General features: G+C 39.8%; 1 protein-coding gene across 2 annotated transcripts in view; it reads left to right on the top strand.

The window, feature by feature from the left end:
• The window catches only part of CDH7 (cadherin 7), a 102,732-nt gene that overhangs the window by 42,019 nt on the left and 45,702 nt on the right, over positions 1–15,011 (top strand). For both annotated transcript variants that reach the window (XR_007355258.2, XM_048840169.2), the window contains exons 3-4: positions 4,219–4,513; positions 13,666–13,785. Coding sequence is in view for 1 of the 2 variants with exons in the window: in XM_048840169.2 (XP_048696126.2) it covers positions 4,219–4,513; positions 13,666–13,785 (415 nt within the window). In the remaining variant the exon portion in view is untranslated. The remainder of the gene's footprint in view (positions 1–4,218; positions 4,514–13,665; positions 13,786–15,011) is intronic.

Consider the following 15,011-nt stretch of genomic DNA (forward strand, 5'->3'; position numbering starts at 1 on the left):
TGAATCTCTGAATACTGCAGCTTCTCATACTCTTTCTCTCTCCCTCTTTCTCACCACAGCCTTTGTGATCCTGTTGGTGGTGGAAAGCCTGCAGCTCCTCATGCTCTTTCTGTCCCTATGTTTTCCACTCTGCCCCAGGCCTTGCATCTCTGGACCTTGCAATGAAACAGCAGCCATTAACAATCCTGTCACCACGAGGAACAGCTTCAGATATAGATTTAAAATGTATTTAATGTTAAAAAGAGGAAGACAGGAATATTAGCATTCCACCTCTTTTGAGGGAGTCTGAAACCAGGGAAATAGCAGTCCGTGCCTCTAGAAGTCAGGGAGAGCCTTGCTGGTTAGACAAATTGACTCTGGTGCACAGGTATCCATAGTTATTGATGGAAATAGATTTTTAGCTCTATAGGAGATATTACAACAGCACACAATAATGCTAAGTAATGCAAACCAATGTTATCATTGGCCCTGTGAATCACAACCTACAAGATGACTGAAAGCAGAGAGCATTTAGTGTCAGTGAATCTGAAAGAAATTGACTAGACATTCGTTAGACCCTGAATGGCAGAGTAATTGTTGTCCGAACTAAATAAATACAAACACAGTAGGTCAGACTGTACCCTAAGCTTTAGCCCTTCTGGTTCAGCGGGACCCATGGGTGTAACTGAGGGCAAAATTTGGTTCATTTTTTGATTGGAGAAGTAGTGTCTGCTGGTCAGAATCTAAAGAGCTCACTGTTTCTCTCTCTCACACATACACACAAGAATATTTCAAAGTGATTTTTTTTTTTTAGGGCTTGATCCTGTGAAGCGCTAAGTGACCTTTATTCCTGTTGATTTCATTGGGAGTTAAGGGCTCTCAGCAACTTGCAGGGTCAAGCCCACAGTGAAAATAATTGCCATTAGTGATACATAAACCTCAAAAAATGTGTATATGTAATTCAGATCATTACCAAACCTCTGGAGATCTCGTCACTCCCAGCAGGCTCACATGAGCCGACTTTCTAGAGTTGTTAGTTGTCCCTAAATATTCGTGGTTATGGTAACGTTCTCCCACTGTTAAGGGTGCGTTCTGTGTTTTCTCTTTTCGAGCCTGGTGCCTTCACTTTTAGTTCTTGTGAGCTCTTGTGCACAATGCATGCCAGGGAAGATTAACCCACAGAACCTACAAAACCTAATAGTAGATGTGCTTGGGGCTCAGCTGAGAGGCATCTGGGCCCGTACAACAGATCTTGGAAGATAGAGATAATGTGACCTAGATCCCCACATGTGTATGCGTGGTGCAGCTAATGTGAGGGATTGACTAAAGGTGGACTTGCACGGAGGCATTAGGAATTGGGAGGAACATGTTGTTCCTTCTTTAAATGAAGAGATCTGAAATCCTTGAAAAAAAAAAGTTTGGGGTTTAGAGAAAGTAATGAAGACCATTCCCCCCTAATTATGGCCCCTTGTAAAGAAATCTGTGGTTGGTGGGGTAGGAGATCTCTGTGAGGTTAAGATCACTGGATTTCCTACAAACTGTGCCTGAAAGGCAATGAGTTAGGGGAACTCCAGAGTGGGAGTGGGCAAAATGTCCAAACCCTTTTGGATCCTTGGGACCACCCCCTCTGCAGAGACATGAGTCATTTATGTTGCTCTACTGGATAACCTCTCCCCTGAAATCAATGTATTTGCACTGCTAATGGCTGAGTCCCCTTTTAGACTTCTGTGTTAGGTCCCTCTTGGATTTCTATGTGGGGAATCACAAGTGCAGTGGAGGGCCTATTGGGGGCAATGCCACAGAGCAATACTACTCTACCTTACACACCATCTGAGTTGCAGAAACTCCCTGGAGCTCTTCCACGCAGAGTTCCATAGTAGGGTTTTCCTGGAAAACAGCTGGCAAAGAGCGCTGCAGAGGTGGCACCATCTCCTTTTGCATATTAATCCCCCAGGATGAACCCAGGTCAGTTACAAGGCCAAATGTTAATATTTAGCCCTTCCAAGGGTCTCAAAGTGCTTTGCAGACATGTATTAAGCTTTACAAAGCTTTAGACTCTGACCTGGGGAAATATCATTATTCCACTTTCAGACGGGGAAACCGAATAACAGAGTGTGACTAGTCCACAGGCACATTAATAGTCAGTAGCAGAGATGGAAGCAGAGCCCAGAACTCCTGGGTCTAAGTCCTATGCTTAGTCTGCAAGGTGAGTTACTTCCTCCATCTTAATAGTAGACTTACACTAAAGAGATCTAAAGCAAGGCTGATGTGTACATTCTCCAGCTCTCTGGATCCTTTCAGTACAGTTTAATTTTTTACATTGTTCCTTGCATGGAACTTTCATTTTTCTCATGCCGGTATGAAAATATTCAAAAAAGTGTTTAAACAAACTTTTTAGGGTGTTCTTATAAAATGAGAGCACCACATTGCCTTCTGTGGTGATATAGGGTTTCCCCTAGGGTTAAATAAATAGGGAGTGCTTCTGCAGCTAGTTGAGGCCGGGGCACTGTTTTTTAAAGATTTAGAAGAACAAAATATTCTGTAATTCTAATAAAACAAAATGGGCATTGAGTGTAGCTCACCCACAGCCTGAATTTTGTAGTATCAAAGAACGTTGCTGGTCACTCTTTCAGTCTACAAAGTATCAGTTGTCCACTAAAAGCTCAGACTGCAGTCCATCTATTAAGATTGGTAGAAGGAGCATACTGCAACTGCATAAATAGTAGCTACCCAGGGGCTATAAGCTAGGTAATGTATATGTAATATGTAGCTCTTTATCCACTGGAAAAATTCAGAATTGGTCTCCAATTTTTCACAGCTGAAATGACACAGGCCTTTTGCAATTGTATTAAGTTCTGACTCAGACAGCAATTTTCTGCCCATGAATTCTGGCAGTGATTACAATCCTAGTGATACTCCCAGCTGAGAAAAAAAATATATATTAGTGATGGAAAGAATGATAATGAAGACGGTAAAATACAAACAGGCTCAACCTGCGTTTGATATGGGGGTGAAAGGTGTTCCAAAGAGGATAAAAGAAGCAACCAGTTTGAACATCTTTGTCATTGTCCTCAAGTAACATAATCTTTTAACAAAACAGCAGGTGCTAAAGTGCACATGACTCATGTTTTCACTTGTTCCCTACTGAAGTGTTTTTTGTTTGTTTGGGGCTTTATTGTGCAGGGGCGGGGGGGAGAGTTGGGGATGTGCATGTGTGGATTCTGTTACCTTCCCATTATAGCTACACTTGACATTCATGCTGTGAAGTGGTAGACATTATATAAAGGTGTTAGACCATCTCTTGGTTCTTTTCATGTTCTAGCCGAATACCTGTGTGAAGCAGAGTTGGTTCTAGCTATGAAATGCAGCTGTACCATACAGTGCTCTTACTACCTGTGTAGGTGCAGATTGGTTATACTGTTCCTGTATTTTAGGACAGGCTTTAGGTGATGTATAATGAATAAACTGATATCATTCCTGGAGCATAGGAAGGTGTGACTGTTTTCCAGGTTTTTATTGATCTACACTTCTGCCATTTGTATTACAAAATTGCATTTTGCTCATGTTTTGGATGGAATTTTGTGAACTTTATCTTGATCTCAATGAAATGATAATTTTTAGCACTAGTGCAACTCTTTGCAGGCCAGTAAGGGTTATCCACATTTTACATATGAGGAAACTGAGGTACAGAATGAAGTGACTGGTTCAAGGCCATACAATATGTTAGTAGCAGAGCAAGACTCCTTGATTCTCTAATCTGTTCTGATTCTCCCAGCCTATGCTGTACAATGAACACTGGGAAAACTATCTTGTAGCTGATCTAGAGTACCCAAAAGGTAAGAGACAATTATTGAGATTTAGTTGATAGTAACTTTCCTCCAAAACCACAAACATCCTGTCAGATAGGCATTGATAGCTACTAAATGGTTACCCATATTTAAGAACAGATATCAGTATAGAACAGAAATACAGCATGAGGCTACTATTGTTTTGGAATGACATAAAATGCTTTTGAAAGTGAGATTGCATACAGAAAGGAAAGAAATGTTCTTGCTCACAAGAGCTAGCTGACAGATTCTAATAGTCTTTCACATGCCGCACACAATAAACATTCAGCTTATCTTTCCAAGAACAATAGAATTTCAGGTACTGCTGCATGACATAAGAATTAGTTTTACATATCTCCATATCACTGACTCTCTTGTAAGTTAATCTCATCTCTCATCAATTTTTCACCAGCTTCACTCTGATGTTGATAAAGGAGATGGCTCCATCAAATACATCTTGTCAGGCGAAGGGGCAAGTTCCATTTTCATTATTGATGAGAACACGGGGGATATTCATGCTACAAAGAGGCTGGATCGGGAAGAGCAGGCCTACTACACACTCCGAGCACAAGCACTAGATAGGCTCACTAATAAACCTGTGGAACCAGAGTCGGAGTTCGTCATTAAGATTCAGGACATCAATGACAATGAACCAAAATTTCTGGATGGCCCTTACACTGCTGGGGTTCCGGAGATGTCTCCCGTGGGTAAGTAGAGAATACATTGTTCATGTCTTGGGAAATCTGTTACTATCTTTCTTAAAACGTCATTATTTTTTACAGTATCACACCAAGCTATTTAATTATTTATGAGCCACCTGCACCAGTTGGATGTTTGCAGGCTTGATGGGAAAATAAGGCTTTACAAAATATTTATTCTTTCAAAAATGTAGAAAAACTAAAATTAGCTATATAGGGATTTAGACAGGCATTTTATGGTGTACTTCTCATTTCAGTGCCCAGACCTTTGTTTTATAATTCTCATTAAGAACAGAAAGTTTCACACCTACGCTCTGGCACAGAGAGGTGATAATACCTCCTTTTTTATACAAAACTCCATTATGAACAAATTCTTTAAAAAGCCATTTAGTACATAAAGTTTTTAGTATGTGTTGCTTATATGGGTGTACTTGTGGCACCTTAGAGACTAACCAATTTATTTGAGCATGAGCTTTCGTGAGCTACAGCTCACTTCATCGGATGCATACCGTGGAAACTGCATCAGACATTATATACACACAGAGATCATGAAACAATACCTCCTCCCACCCCACTGTCCTGCTGGTAATAGCTTATCTAAAGTGATCATCAAGTTGGGCCATTTCCAGCACAAATCCAGGTTTTCTCACCCTCCACCCCCCCCCACACAAACTCACTCTCCTGCTGGTAATAGCCCATCCAAAGTGACAACTCTCTTCACAATGTGCATGATAATCAAGGTGGGCCATTTCCTGCACAAATCCAGGTTCTCTCACTCCCCCACCCCCGTACACACACAAACTCACTCTCCTGCTGGTAATAGCTCATCCAAAGTGACCACTCTCCCTACAATGTGCATGGTAATCAAGGTGGGCCATGTCCAGCACAAATCCAGGCTTTCTCACCCCCCCCCCCCGCCTTTTCCCGGGGACACACACACACACACACAAACTCACTCTCCTGCTGGCAATAGCTCATCCAAACTGACCACTCTCCAAGTTTAAATCCAAGTTTAACCAGAACGTCTGGGGGGGGGGGGTAGGAAAAAACAAGGGGAAATAGGCTACCTTGCATAATGACTTAGCCACTCCCAGTCAATAGTATTAATTTAGGCTTAAAGAGAGACTGGGAGTGGCTAAGTCATTATGCAAGGTAGCCTATTTCCCCTTGTTTTTTCCTACCCCCCCCCCCCCCCAGACGTTCTGGTTAAACTTGGATTTAAACTTGGAGAGTGGTCAGTTTGGATGAGCTATTGCCAGCAGGAGAGTGAGTTTGTTTGTGTGTGTGTGTGTGTGTCCCCGGGAAGGGGGGGTGGGGTGAGAAAGCCTGGATTTGTGCTGGACATGGCCCACCTTGATTACCATGCACATTGTAGGGAGAGTGGTCACTTTGGATGAGCTATTACCAGCAGGATAGTGAGTTTGTGTGTGTGGTTTTTGGAGGGGAGTGAGGGGGTGAGAGAACCTGGATTTGTGCAGGAAATGGCCCACCTTGATTATCATGCACATTGTGAAGAGAGTTGTCACTTTGGATGGGCTATTACCAGCAGGAGAGTGAGTTTGTGTGTGGGGGGGTGGAGGGTGAGAAAACCTGGATTTGTGCTGGAAATGGCCCAACTTGATGAACACTTTAGATAAGCTATTACCAGCAGGACAGTGGGGTGGGAGGAGGTATTGTTTCATGATCTCTGTGTGTATATAATGTCTGATGCAGTTTCCACGGTATGCATCCGATGAAGTGAGCTGTAGCTCATGAAAGCTCATGCTCAAATAAATTGGTTAGTCTCTAAGGTGCCACAAGTACTCCTTTTCTTTTTGCGAATACAGACTAACATGGCTGTTACTCTGAAACCTGTTATATGGGTGTGTTAGAACTGTATCTCATCTGTAATAGCCAAATTATGCTCTGTGGGAACATGTGCATGGACCCAAGAGCAGAGCTTGGCCCAACTTAAGAGAGTTTTGAAGTTTATTGTAATTAGAGAGTGAAGCCTTGTAAGTAGTTCAAGTATTCTGCTGGAAGATAGCAATGTGAATAAGGCACATCTAAACCCTGTCTACATTCAGATCTATTATTTCGTCATTTTAAAGGACCAGCTCATCAACAGGTGTAAATTGGCAGTGCTCTATTGGTTCAATGGAGCTATGCTGATTTACACCAGCGGAGAATCTATTCCAGAAACTGGCTCACTTACAGTGAGTTTTGTTCCGAGCTAAGGGCTTGTCTATGCATAAACTGGAATCGAAAAAAAAAAACAACCCGAAATCAGTTGTAATTCAAACCTTTTGTTATTTCAGTGAAACTGTATATGTGGAAACTCTTCTTTCAGATTAAGACTGCCCTATATCAATTTAATTTAAATTGATTTTTTACTGATTTAAGTTATATCAAAATGGGAATTCAATCTGAATGAACAGTGTCCACACACAGACTTGCACTAATGATGTGAATTACAATCATTTTAGTTTTTTTCAGTTTGACTTTTGTATGTTGGCAAGCCCTATGTTACTGTTCCAGAATGAAAGGAGTAGAGAGACCAACAACAAAAAATCTCTTGCTTCGGAGTCTATTTAAATAATTAGTCACCATTACAAATAAAGGAGACTCACTTGAAATCGAAAATATTAACAGAGAGAACGTAAATAGAACGTTGCTACTGCCATTTGATTTTACTTAGCAGAAGTCATAGATATGATCCCTCAGTTGATATTTTGCATTTATCCAAGGTCATTTCATTCTAGGTCAGTGTCAGAAGAGGCAGAAGCAACATTTAAAGGAAAGACGGGGATCAATATTCTTGTAAAATATTGGGGGGAAGGTTAAGGGGCGAGATACTTCTAAAAACTGTTTCCTACTGCACTCTGGAAAGAGAAGATGATTCAGATAATTCAAGAGACTTTTAAGAACAAATAATCCAAAAGGTTAAGAGCAATATATTCATTACCAAGAAAAGCCAAAATACCAATTTTTAGACTAAGTGGCCTCTCCCAGGGTTAAGCTAGTTTTACTGCAGCATCACTGTTTTCAGTCATCTTTGTACTAAATATATATCGTTTAGTATATACTAAACAATAGGGAATTTATCCAGAGTCAATTTATCCAGAGCGCAGCAAGAAGTAAGGTTTTAAAGCATCTAACTTGTTCATCTTGCACCCTGAAGAACGGTATCTCCATCTTTCCTCCTGGTGTAACTTCTGCCTTTTCCCACATTGATTTATATTGCTAAGTGACCATGGGTAAGTGCCACACTAAAAGTGAGGGCTTTTCCCCCCCAAAATATAGTGGGAAACAATCTTTTGGTTGTGCATTTGAAACTGGATTTTCACCTGACTCTTTTGCCATTTGATAGAAACACACACTGGTGTCATTATATATGGTAGAGAAAACACACACTATTGTTTAATGTGAGCTGCTTTCACATATTTCCTTGCTGCTTCACCAACATAAATGACTGGGTGAAATTCTCCCCTGAGCAGGGCATCAGCACAAAGTATATATACCATTTAACTCCTACTTAACTCCTCAGCATAGATCTTAAGTGGGACTTGAGTGGTGTGGAGGCCTTGTGCTGACCTCTGCATGGGATTGAATTGCATCTCCTTTGAGATTTCTAGAATAATACATTTTAAACATCTTCAGAGTTTGCATTGTAGTAATACTGAATACTGCATTAATATTGGATTAAGGATTTAGTAGCATGAAGCCCTTGTGTGGCATTTATCTTATACAGTCACATTGATTCATAGTTTATTCATATTACATAATTTCTAATTAAACATCTACAGCATTCATGAAATATGAAGGGGGAACAAAGTATCTCTCTCCTATTTTGTCTAAAATTATATCCATGACAAGGATTTCTTAATTGAATATGAAACAGAATGAAAAAAAATCACAGGTTTATAAACCAAAATGAACTATAAAAGCATGAGAACTATAACCCCACACTTCCAAATAGGATTATTATGTAAGCATAATGATTCTACATTACATTTTGCAAATATTTTAGGACATTATCTGAGGACTATTGAAGCCAATCAGAGTCTTTCCTTCAGTGGGCTTTGGATTGGACCTTTTATGAAAATATTGGGCAGGGGAATATCTTCATAGACTCAGAGAACTGGAAGGGACCTCGAGAGGTCATCTAGTCCAGTCCCCTGCACTCATAGCAGGACTAAGTATTAACTAGACCATCCCTGAAAGGTGTTTGTCCAACCTGCTCTTAAAAATCCCCAGTGATGGAGATTTCACAACCTCCCTAGGCAATTTATTCCAGTGCTTAACCACTCTGATAGTTAGGAAATTTTTCCTAATGTCCAATCTATACCACTAAATTTTGATGGCTTGCAAATTTTTCCAATAATAAAATATGGAAATAAAAAAGATCCAGAAGTATGGCCTATAGGAATGTCAGAGACAATAAAAAATGTTAAATTATGGATAGAGTTATGAGTGACAATGTATTTTGCTTATTTTAAAAATGTAACAGAATGTTATATTCTAAACAACAAAATAAACCCCTTTGCGAATGGATCTAATGATGTAGGCTGGAATTTCAAAAGGGCTCAGTATGCAAAAGCTTCCACATAGGCATCTAAAAAAGTGGATTTGCAGAACGCTTGAAAATCTGGCCCTACATGCTTCAAAAGTAAGGAGACTGAAAATTAAGATTTTTACGCCTACCTTAATTCTGTCTCTTTACTCTGCCAGTTTTTCACTTACTCACAAGAAATCCTCCCCATTGCCACATAAAAGAAATATATTTGTCCTGTTACATATATGATGTATAATGGTATGGGCTTTCATTATATGATGATTTATTAAATTCATTTTTTTAATCTGTTCCTGTGCCACAGGGGCTTACAATTTAAAAAACAACAACAACAACAGACCTTTATCAAGCATAGCCAGTCACTAAATAGGTTTTTTTTACACAGGTTTTTCTTAATGGGCCATGTCAGCCCTAAAAACAATCTTCTCCCCAATATTCCTTGCACAACCTCATTTAAAACCCCTGCCCCCATACCTCTACTTTTTCTCAAGGTACTTACAATCTTTAAAAACCTACAAACACGCAGTCCCAAATAAGCTCCTCTGCAACAACCAGTTAACCTCAAGCCACCTTTTACCAACATGAATAACCTACGAGAATGGGTGACCTTTTGCAGCATGTCCTGAATGGCACCAAATCTGGGCTCTGGTTTATCAAAGTGGGAATGAATTCTAAAGCCAACGGTTACTCACTCCAAATGTCCTGCTGCTATCCCCCAAATTTTTAAATAAGAGAGTAGTTAGGTCACGTGCTTCAGGTTATTATAATTCTCTCTCTTTCTTTATAGTAATATTTGCTCCCTGCATGAAACACCATTTAATAAGCACACTGCCTCATTCTGCATTAGCTGTATTTTCTGTAAGAGTTTAAGGTGTAGCCTAATTACAGAGGTCCTACCTGGAAGTGACTAAGACATGGATAATTGTGGCTAGATCCACATCTAAAAGAAAAGGAAGAAACCTCCTTGGCAAGTTCAGAGGATAAAATAACTTACACTCTTATTTTTGGCCGATACAAGTATAGGGGAACCACAAGACATTGTGAAGATGTGTATTTTGCTGTGGGTTCCACAGCCCACATATGTAGGTTGATATGGTGCAGATTAATCTTTTGCTTGTATATGTAGCTTGGGATCTCTGACCAATCTTGGGATGGTGAATGAGATTCATTGGGGCTCCCAGTTCATTAGTGGTGACAGAGGGGAGTAAGGTGTGGTGTGGTTTGTATGTGCAGTATCAATTGCAAAATGTATCATACCTACCTCATACCTGGAGGCCAGAAAGGGTTTGGGTTTGTGGCTATAAGTAGTAAGTGGGTTCACACTTTACAAGCCAATATGTAGAACTGTCCATGGAATAGTGAGGTTCTGTAGCACATATTTGAATATTATGTGAAGAAAAGTGGTCAGAAGTAACAGGTAGCTTTAAAGTTGGTGTAGGAATCTTAATGTCCAATTTCCTTACTTAAAAGTGTTGGTTTTGAAATGTAACTACTATAGAAGAATCTATTATTTTTTTCTAAGCAATATAGATTATTGTCCTTAAATCTATCTTAAACTTTTGGCAATCATTCTTTTCTTTTCTTTTCTTTCGTAAAGTAAAACTTCCAAGTATTTTCATTTCTTTCCACTACTATTTTAAATTATTTTAATGAAGAACTTTTGAAAAAGAATGAAATAAAAATCTTGTTAACTTATATATATATATATATATATATATATAATCTTGTTAACTTATATAATAATGATTATATATATAAAAATAAATATAAAATGAAACAACAGCTGGGGGTGGTGGTGTATGTTCTACTCCTTGGAAGACCCAGAAGCAAGACTAAAGACTACCAGGGCTTTAGAGTGGTAGCCGTGTTAGTCTGTAGCAAAAACAACAAGGAGTCCTTGTGGCACCTTAGAGACTAACAAATTTATTCATGGACTAGAACCCACGTCATCAGATGCATGGAGTGGAAAATACAGTAGCAGGTATATATAAACACAGTACATGAAAAGATGGGAGTTGGCTTACCAAATGGGGGGGGGGGTCAGTGCTAACGAGACAATTCAATTAACAGTAGAATACCAAGGGAGGAAAAATCACTTTTGTAGTAGTAATGAGGGTGGCCCATTTCAGACAGTTCACAAGAAGGTATGAGTAACAGTAGGGGGAAATTAGTATGGGTTAATTAGTTTTTGTAATGACCCATCCACTTCCAGCCTTTATTCAGACCTAATTTGATGGTGTCCAGTTTACAAATTAATTCCAGTTCTGCAGTTTCTCTTTGGAGTCTGTTTTTGAAGTTTTTTTGTTGAAAAATTGCCACTTTTAAGTCTGTTACTGAGTGACCAGGGAGATTGAAGTGTTCTCCTACTGGTTTTTGAATGTTATAATTCCTGATGTCTGATTTCTCTATGCAAAAGAATAAATGGACACAAATGCGATTTTTCCTCCCTTGGTATTCTACTGTTAATTGAATTGTCTCGTTAGCACTGACCCCCAACTTGATAAGACAACTCCTATCTTTTCATGTACTCTGTGTGTGTGTGTATATATATACACACACACACACCTGCTACTGTATTTTCCACTCCATACATCTGATGAAGTGGGTTCTAGCCCACAAAAGCTTATGGCCAAATAAATTTGTTAGTCTCTAAGGTGCCACAAGGACTCCTTGTTATTTTTTTTTTACAAGGGCTTTGTATCACTATCCGCATTTTCTGAGAGCTACAAGTACTTACTCTCCAAACCCTTTTTTTTACTTCCCATAGAACACATCCTCCTCCTAGGAGTAATTTTCTATACACAATCTTCACATAGAAAACTTTCTATCTGAGGTGATTTTATGCTGAAAACTTGCTACACAAAGGCTTCTACATGCTAAATATCATATACATAAATAAGTAGGTTGCACACAACATTTCTTTTGTAAAAAGTCCTTTATAGAATATCTGCTCAGAAACACACGTGGTAGAAAGATTTCTATATGAAGGTTTCCTACCTAGAAAGTTTTCTGCAGGAGATATTTGTATGAAGGGACTTATTTTCACTCCAGAGGAGAGCCAGGTGCACCAAAGAATGGTTTCATAATTTAATAAGTCCCTGATTTATTCCTCTCCTGAAGTTTAGAAGCTCAATTGGCTTCATCAATGGAGTTTGAAAGTACACAAGCACAATTAAATTTGAAGAATTTACAAGCTCCCTATGTTGTGGCTGCAGAGCTTGTCATTTCCTTGCAGGCATTTATTTGCAGACCTTGAAAGAACCATGAGCAGTGAACAAAGACCTTACTGTCTGCAGATCTTGTAAGGATCACTGGCAATATTTGCAGACCTTGTAAGCTCCATTGACAATGCTTAGAGACCTTGTAAATTCCAACATAGTAAGCCTGGCATTCACAAGGAGCACAGAATGTTGAATAATGGTTATAATATTCATACACTCCAAAGTTAGGGATTCTGGCAGGGTTACACTAGGCCCCTGTTAGCTTTCATTGTAGAACAAGCTGTAGAACCAGTTTAAAGTACTGAATCAAAGGCCTTAAGTACGCACCAGGTCCCTAAGTTGCTGACAGGAAGGTGACAAAAACACACCGTTCCCTGTCTAATCTGGCAGTGAAAGACAAATTCTTTCAAAGCTCCCAAAAGCTGACTAGCCTGATGCATGCTCCAAGGCCCAGAAACCCAGTCGTTCTCTAATCCCAAACAGGGGCAGGGTGGGAGTTGTTCATCCCAGATACAGAATGGCACCTCAGGCAAAGGAAAGGGCTTATTAACCCTCCTCTCAAATGTATGGGAGCCAATGGGCTTCCTCTGAACCCTTTCAGCCAGCCAGCCTCCCCTCCCCAAGCCAACGAGGAGGCTGACAGCCCACAAGGAGGAGAGGACAATGAGGAGAGGCAATCCTTAAAGGGGCCAACAGTTTTCTTTCCCCAGTTGGCCCTAGACATGGGAGGGTGGTGGGGGTGGGGCATGTATAGAGTTGTTGCCATAGCTAATAATGAGTTGGGGTCTCAGCCCATTTCTGGGTGGACAAGTGTTTACATAGCAAATTACCATCACAGTGGGCCCTAATGCATTCCCTTATTGGTGATCTGATCACTGAGGGCAAACATTAAGTGGTCATAGGGAATGAATGTCCCTCTGATACCTAAATGTGGTCCCTCCAGTTCAGTACTGAGCTACATTGATGGGGCAATGTGGGGTGGTTCTCACTGCCATTTACCATTGTGTACCTATCTTGTGGACTACTAAACCACTTACGTCACAACAGCCAAGCCAGCTCTTTCATCAGAATGGAAAATAACCATAAAGGCAAAATATTAAAATATTCAGTAAGATCATGTACTTATTATATATTTGATGAGGCAGTTTTAAAGGGCAGCAATGAATCTGTAGTGACGTTACAAACGTGTATCATAGCAGCCTCTAGTAGTCATTTAGAAAGGTTGAGCTGACATTCAGTGTGGAAATGTAGTGTGGGCAAGTCACAATGTTATGTGGAACCAGAGGGATGAAAAAACTATAACATTTTTTGTAAGTCTAGTTTGTTGCATTTATGTAATTCAGAACTGTGGGACATTTAACTAAAGTAGTGTCTTAAACCTTTTACAGGAACTTCTGTGGTTCAGGTAACAGCTACTGATGCAGATGACCCTACTTATGGCAATAGTGCCAGAGTCGTTTACAGTATTCTGCAAGGACAACCTTACTTTTCTGTGGAGCCAAAGACAGGTAACTTTCTCAGGTTCCCCCACAGATAAGCCCACAGTAATGCTGAGGTATAGTTTATACCACATTTGTTTGAAACTCAGACGGGATACTTGCTAGTGAAATGTGTTGTTATAAAAATGAATTGTGGTTTTAGCACTCTTATTTCCATATGTCAATAACATGTTCAGTTTGTAAATTAACAGCACATATTTGAAACATATAACCATTTGAAAATATTTATGTCTGTCCTGTCCCTCGCTGTGATCTCACCAGCTTCCTTGTCCATTGCCCCTACATACACCAGCCCTCTTCAGGCTTCCTGAGATTCCTCTTCTGTATGACCACTTTTCTCAGCTTCCCTTTGTTGCCAAATACTTCACTGTGGGGCTCAGCTAGTCTCCATATCTGGATGAGGCCTGGCCTAGATTGCTCCTTTGAAACCTTGAACATTTCTGGATTGTCTGTAGATGTTCTCAGGTGAGCATAATTCTCTGGGCGTGCCTGTTTAAGAAGTCCCAATGGCATACAAGTAGCCAGCTCAGGACCAATACACAGCCATAAACCAGCTAGGCTCCAGGATTAAACCTTGCTCAAGGTATGGGAGTTTAGGCTGCTGTGTGGGTAGGGTGGTGGATTTGCAAGGAAAATAGTTAAAAAATTCAGACATTTCCTAATGAAAAGATCAAAATTTCAACATCACCTGAAGCCTATTCCCACTTTCCACCATATCAGTACATGCCCGTAGGAACACAATGAGATTGAGCATCAGAGAAAGTAATTTCCGGCTCAAATTTTCAAGGTGTTCGTCACACACCACAAATTGGTGTAATTTATTTTACTTAAAAGTGGACTGTAACAAACACTATGGTTTACACTGTGCGCTTGCAAGCATTTTGTGCAGAAGAATCCATTATTCTATTCCATTCTGCTTTGATCCACATATTGTACTCATCACTGTGATATTGGTAAACATTTGCCATTAGTTGCTGCATAACTGCTGCAGTTATTGTTATCATTATTATTTTCATTTAAGCATTGATATGCTGTACAAGGCATACAAATCAAGACTTGCCTCCCTGCCTTCTTTGATTTTGTACTCCTCTCGTTTCTGCGTTTTTATTCCCTTCTCCCATTTTGTAAATGCATGCCCTTTTTGGGTGTCTTCTGACTCCAGATTTCCTCCTCAGAAAGTGAAAATGAAAATTCGGTGAGAAATGATTCTTTTTAAATGATTCAAATGATTCTTT

The sequence above is a fragment of the Caretta caretta genome, chromosome 2 (genome assembly GCF_965140235.1).
Source record: "Caretta caretta isolate rCarCar2 chromosome 2, rCarCar1.hap1, whole genome shotgun sequence".
NCBI lineage: Eukaryota > Metazoa > Chordata > Testudines > Cheloniidae > Caretta > Caretta caretta.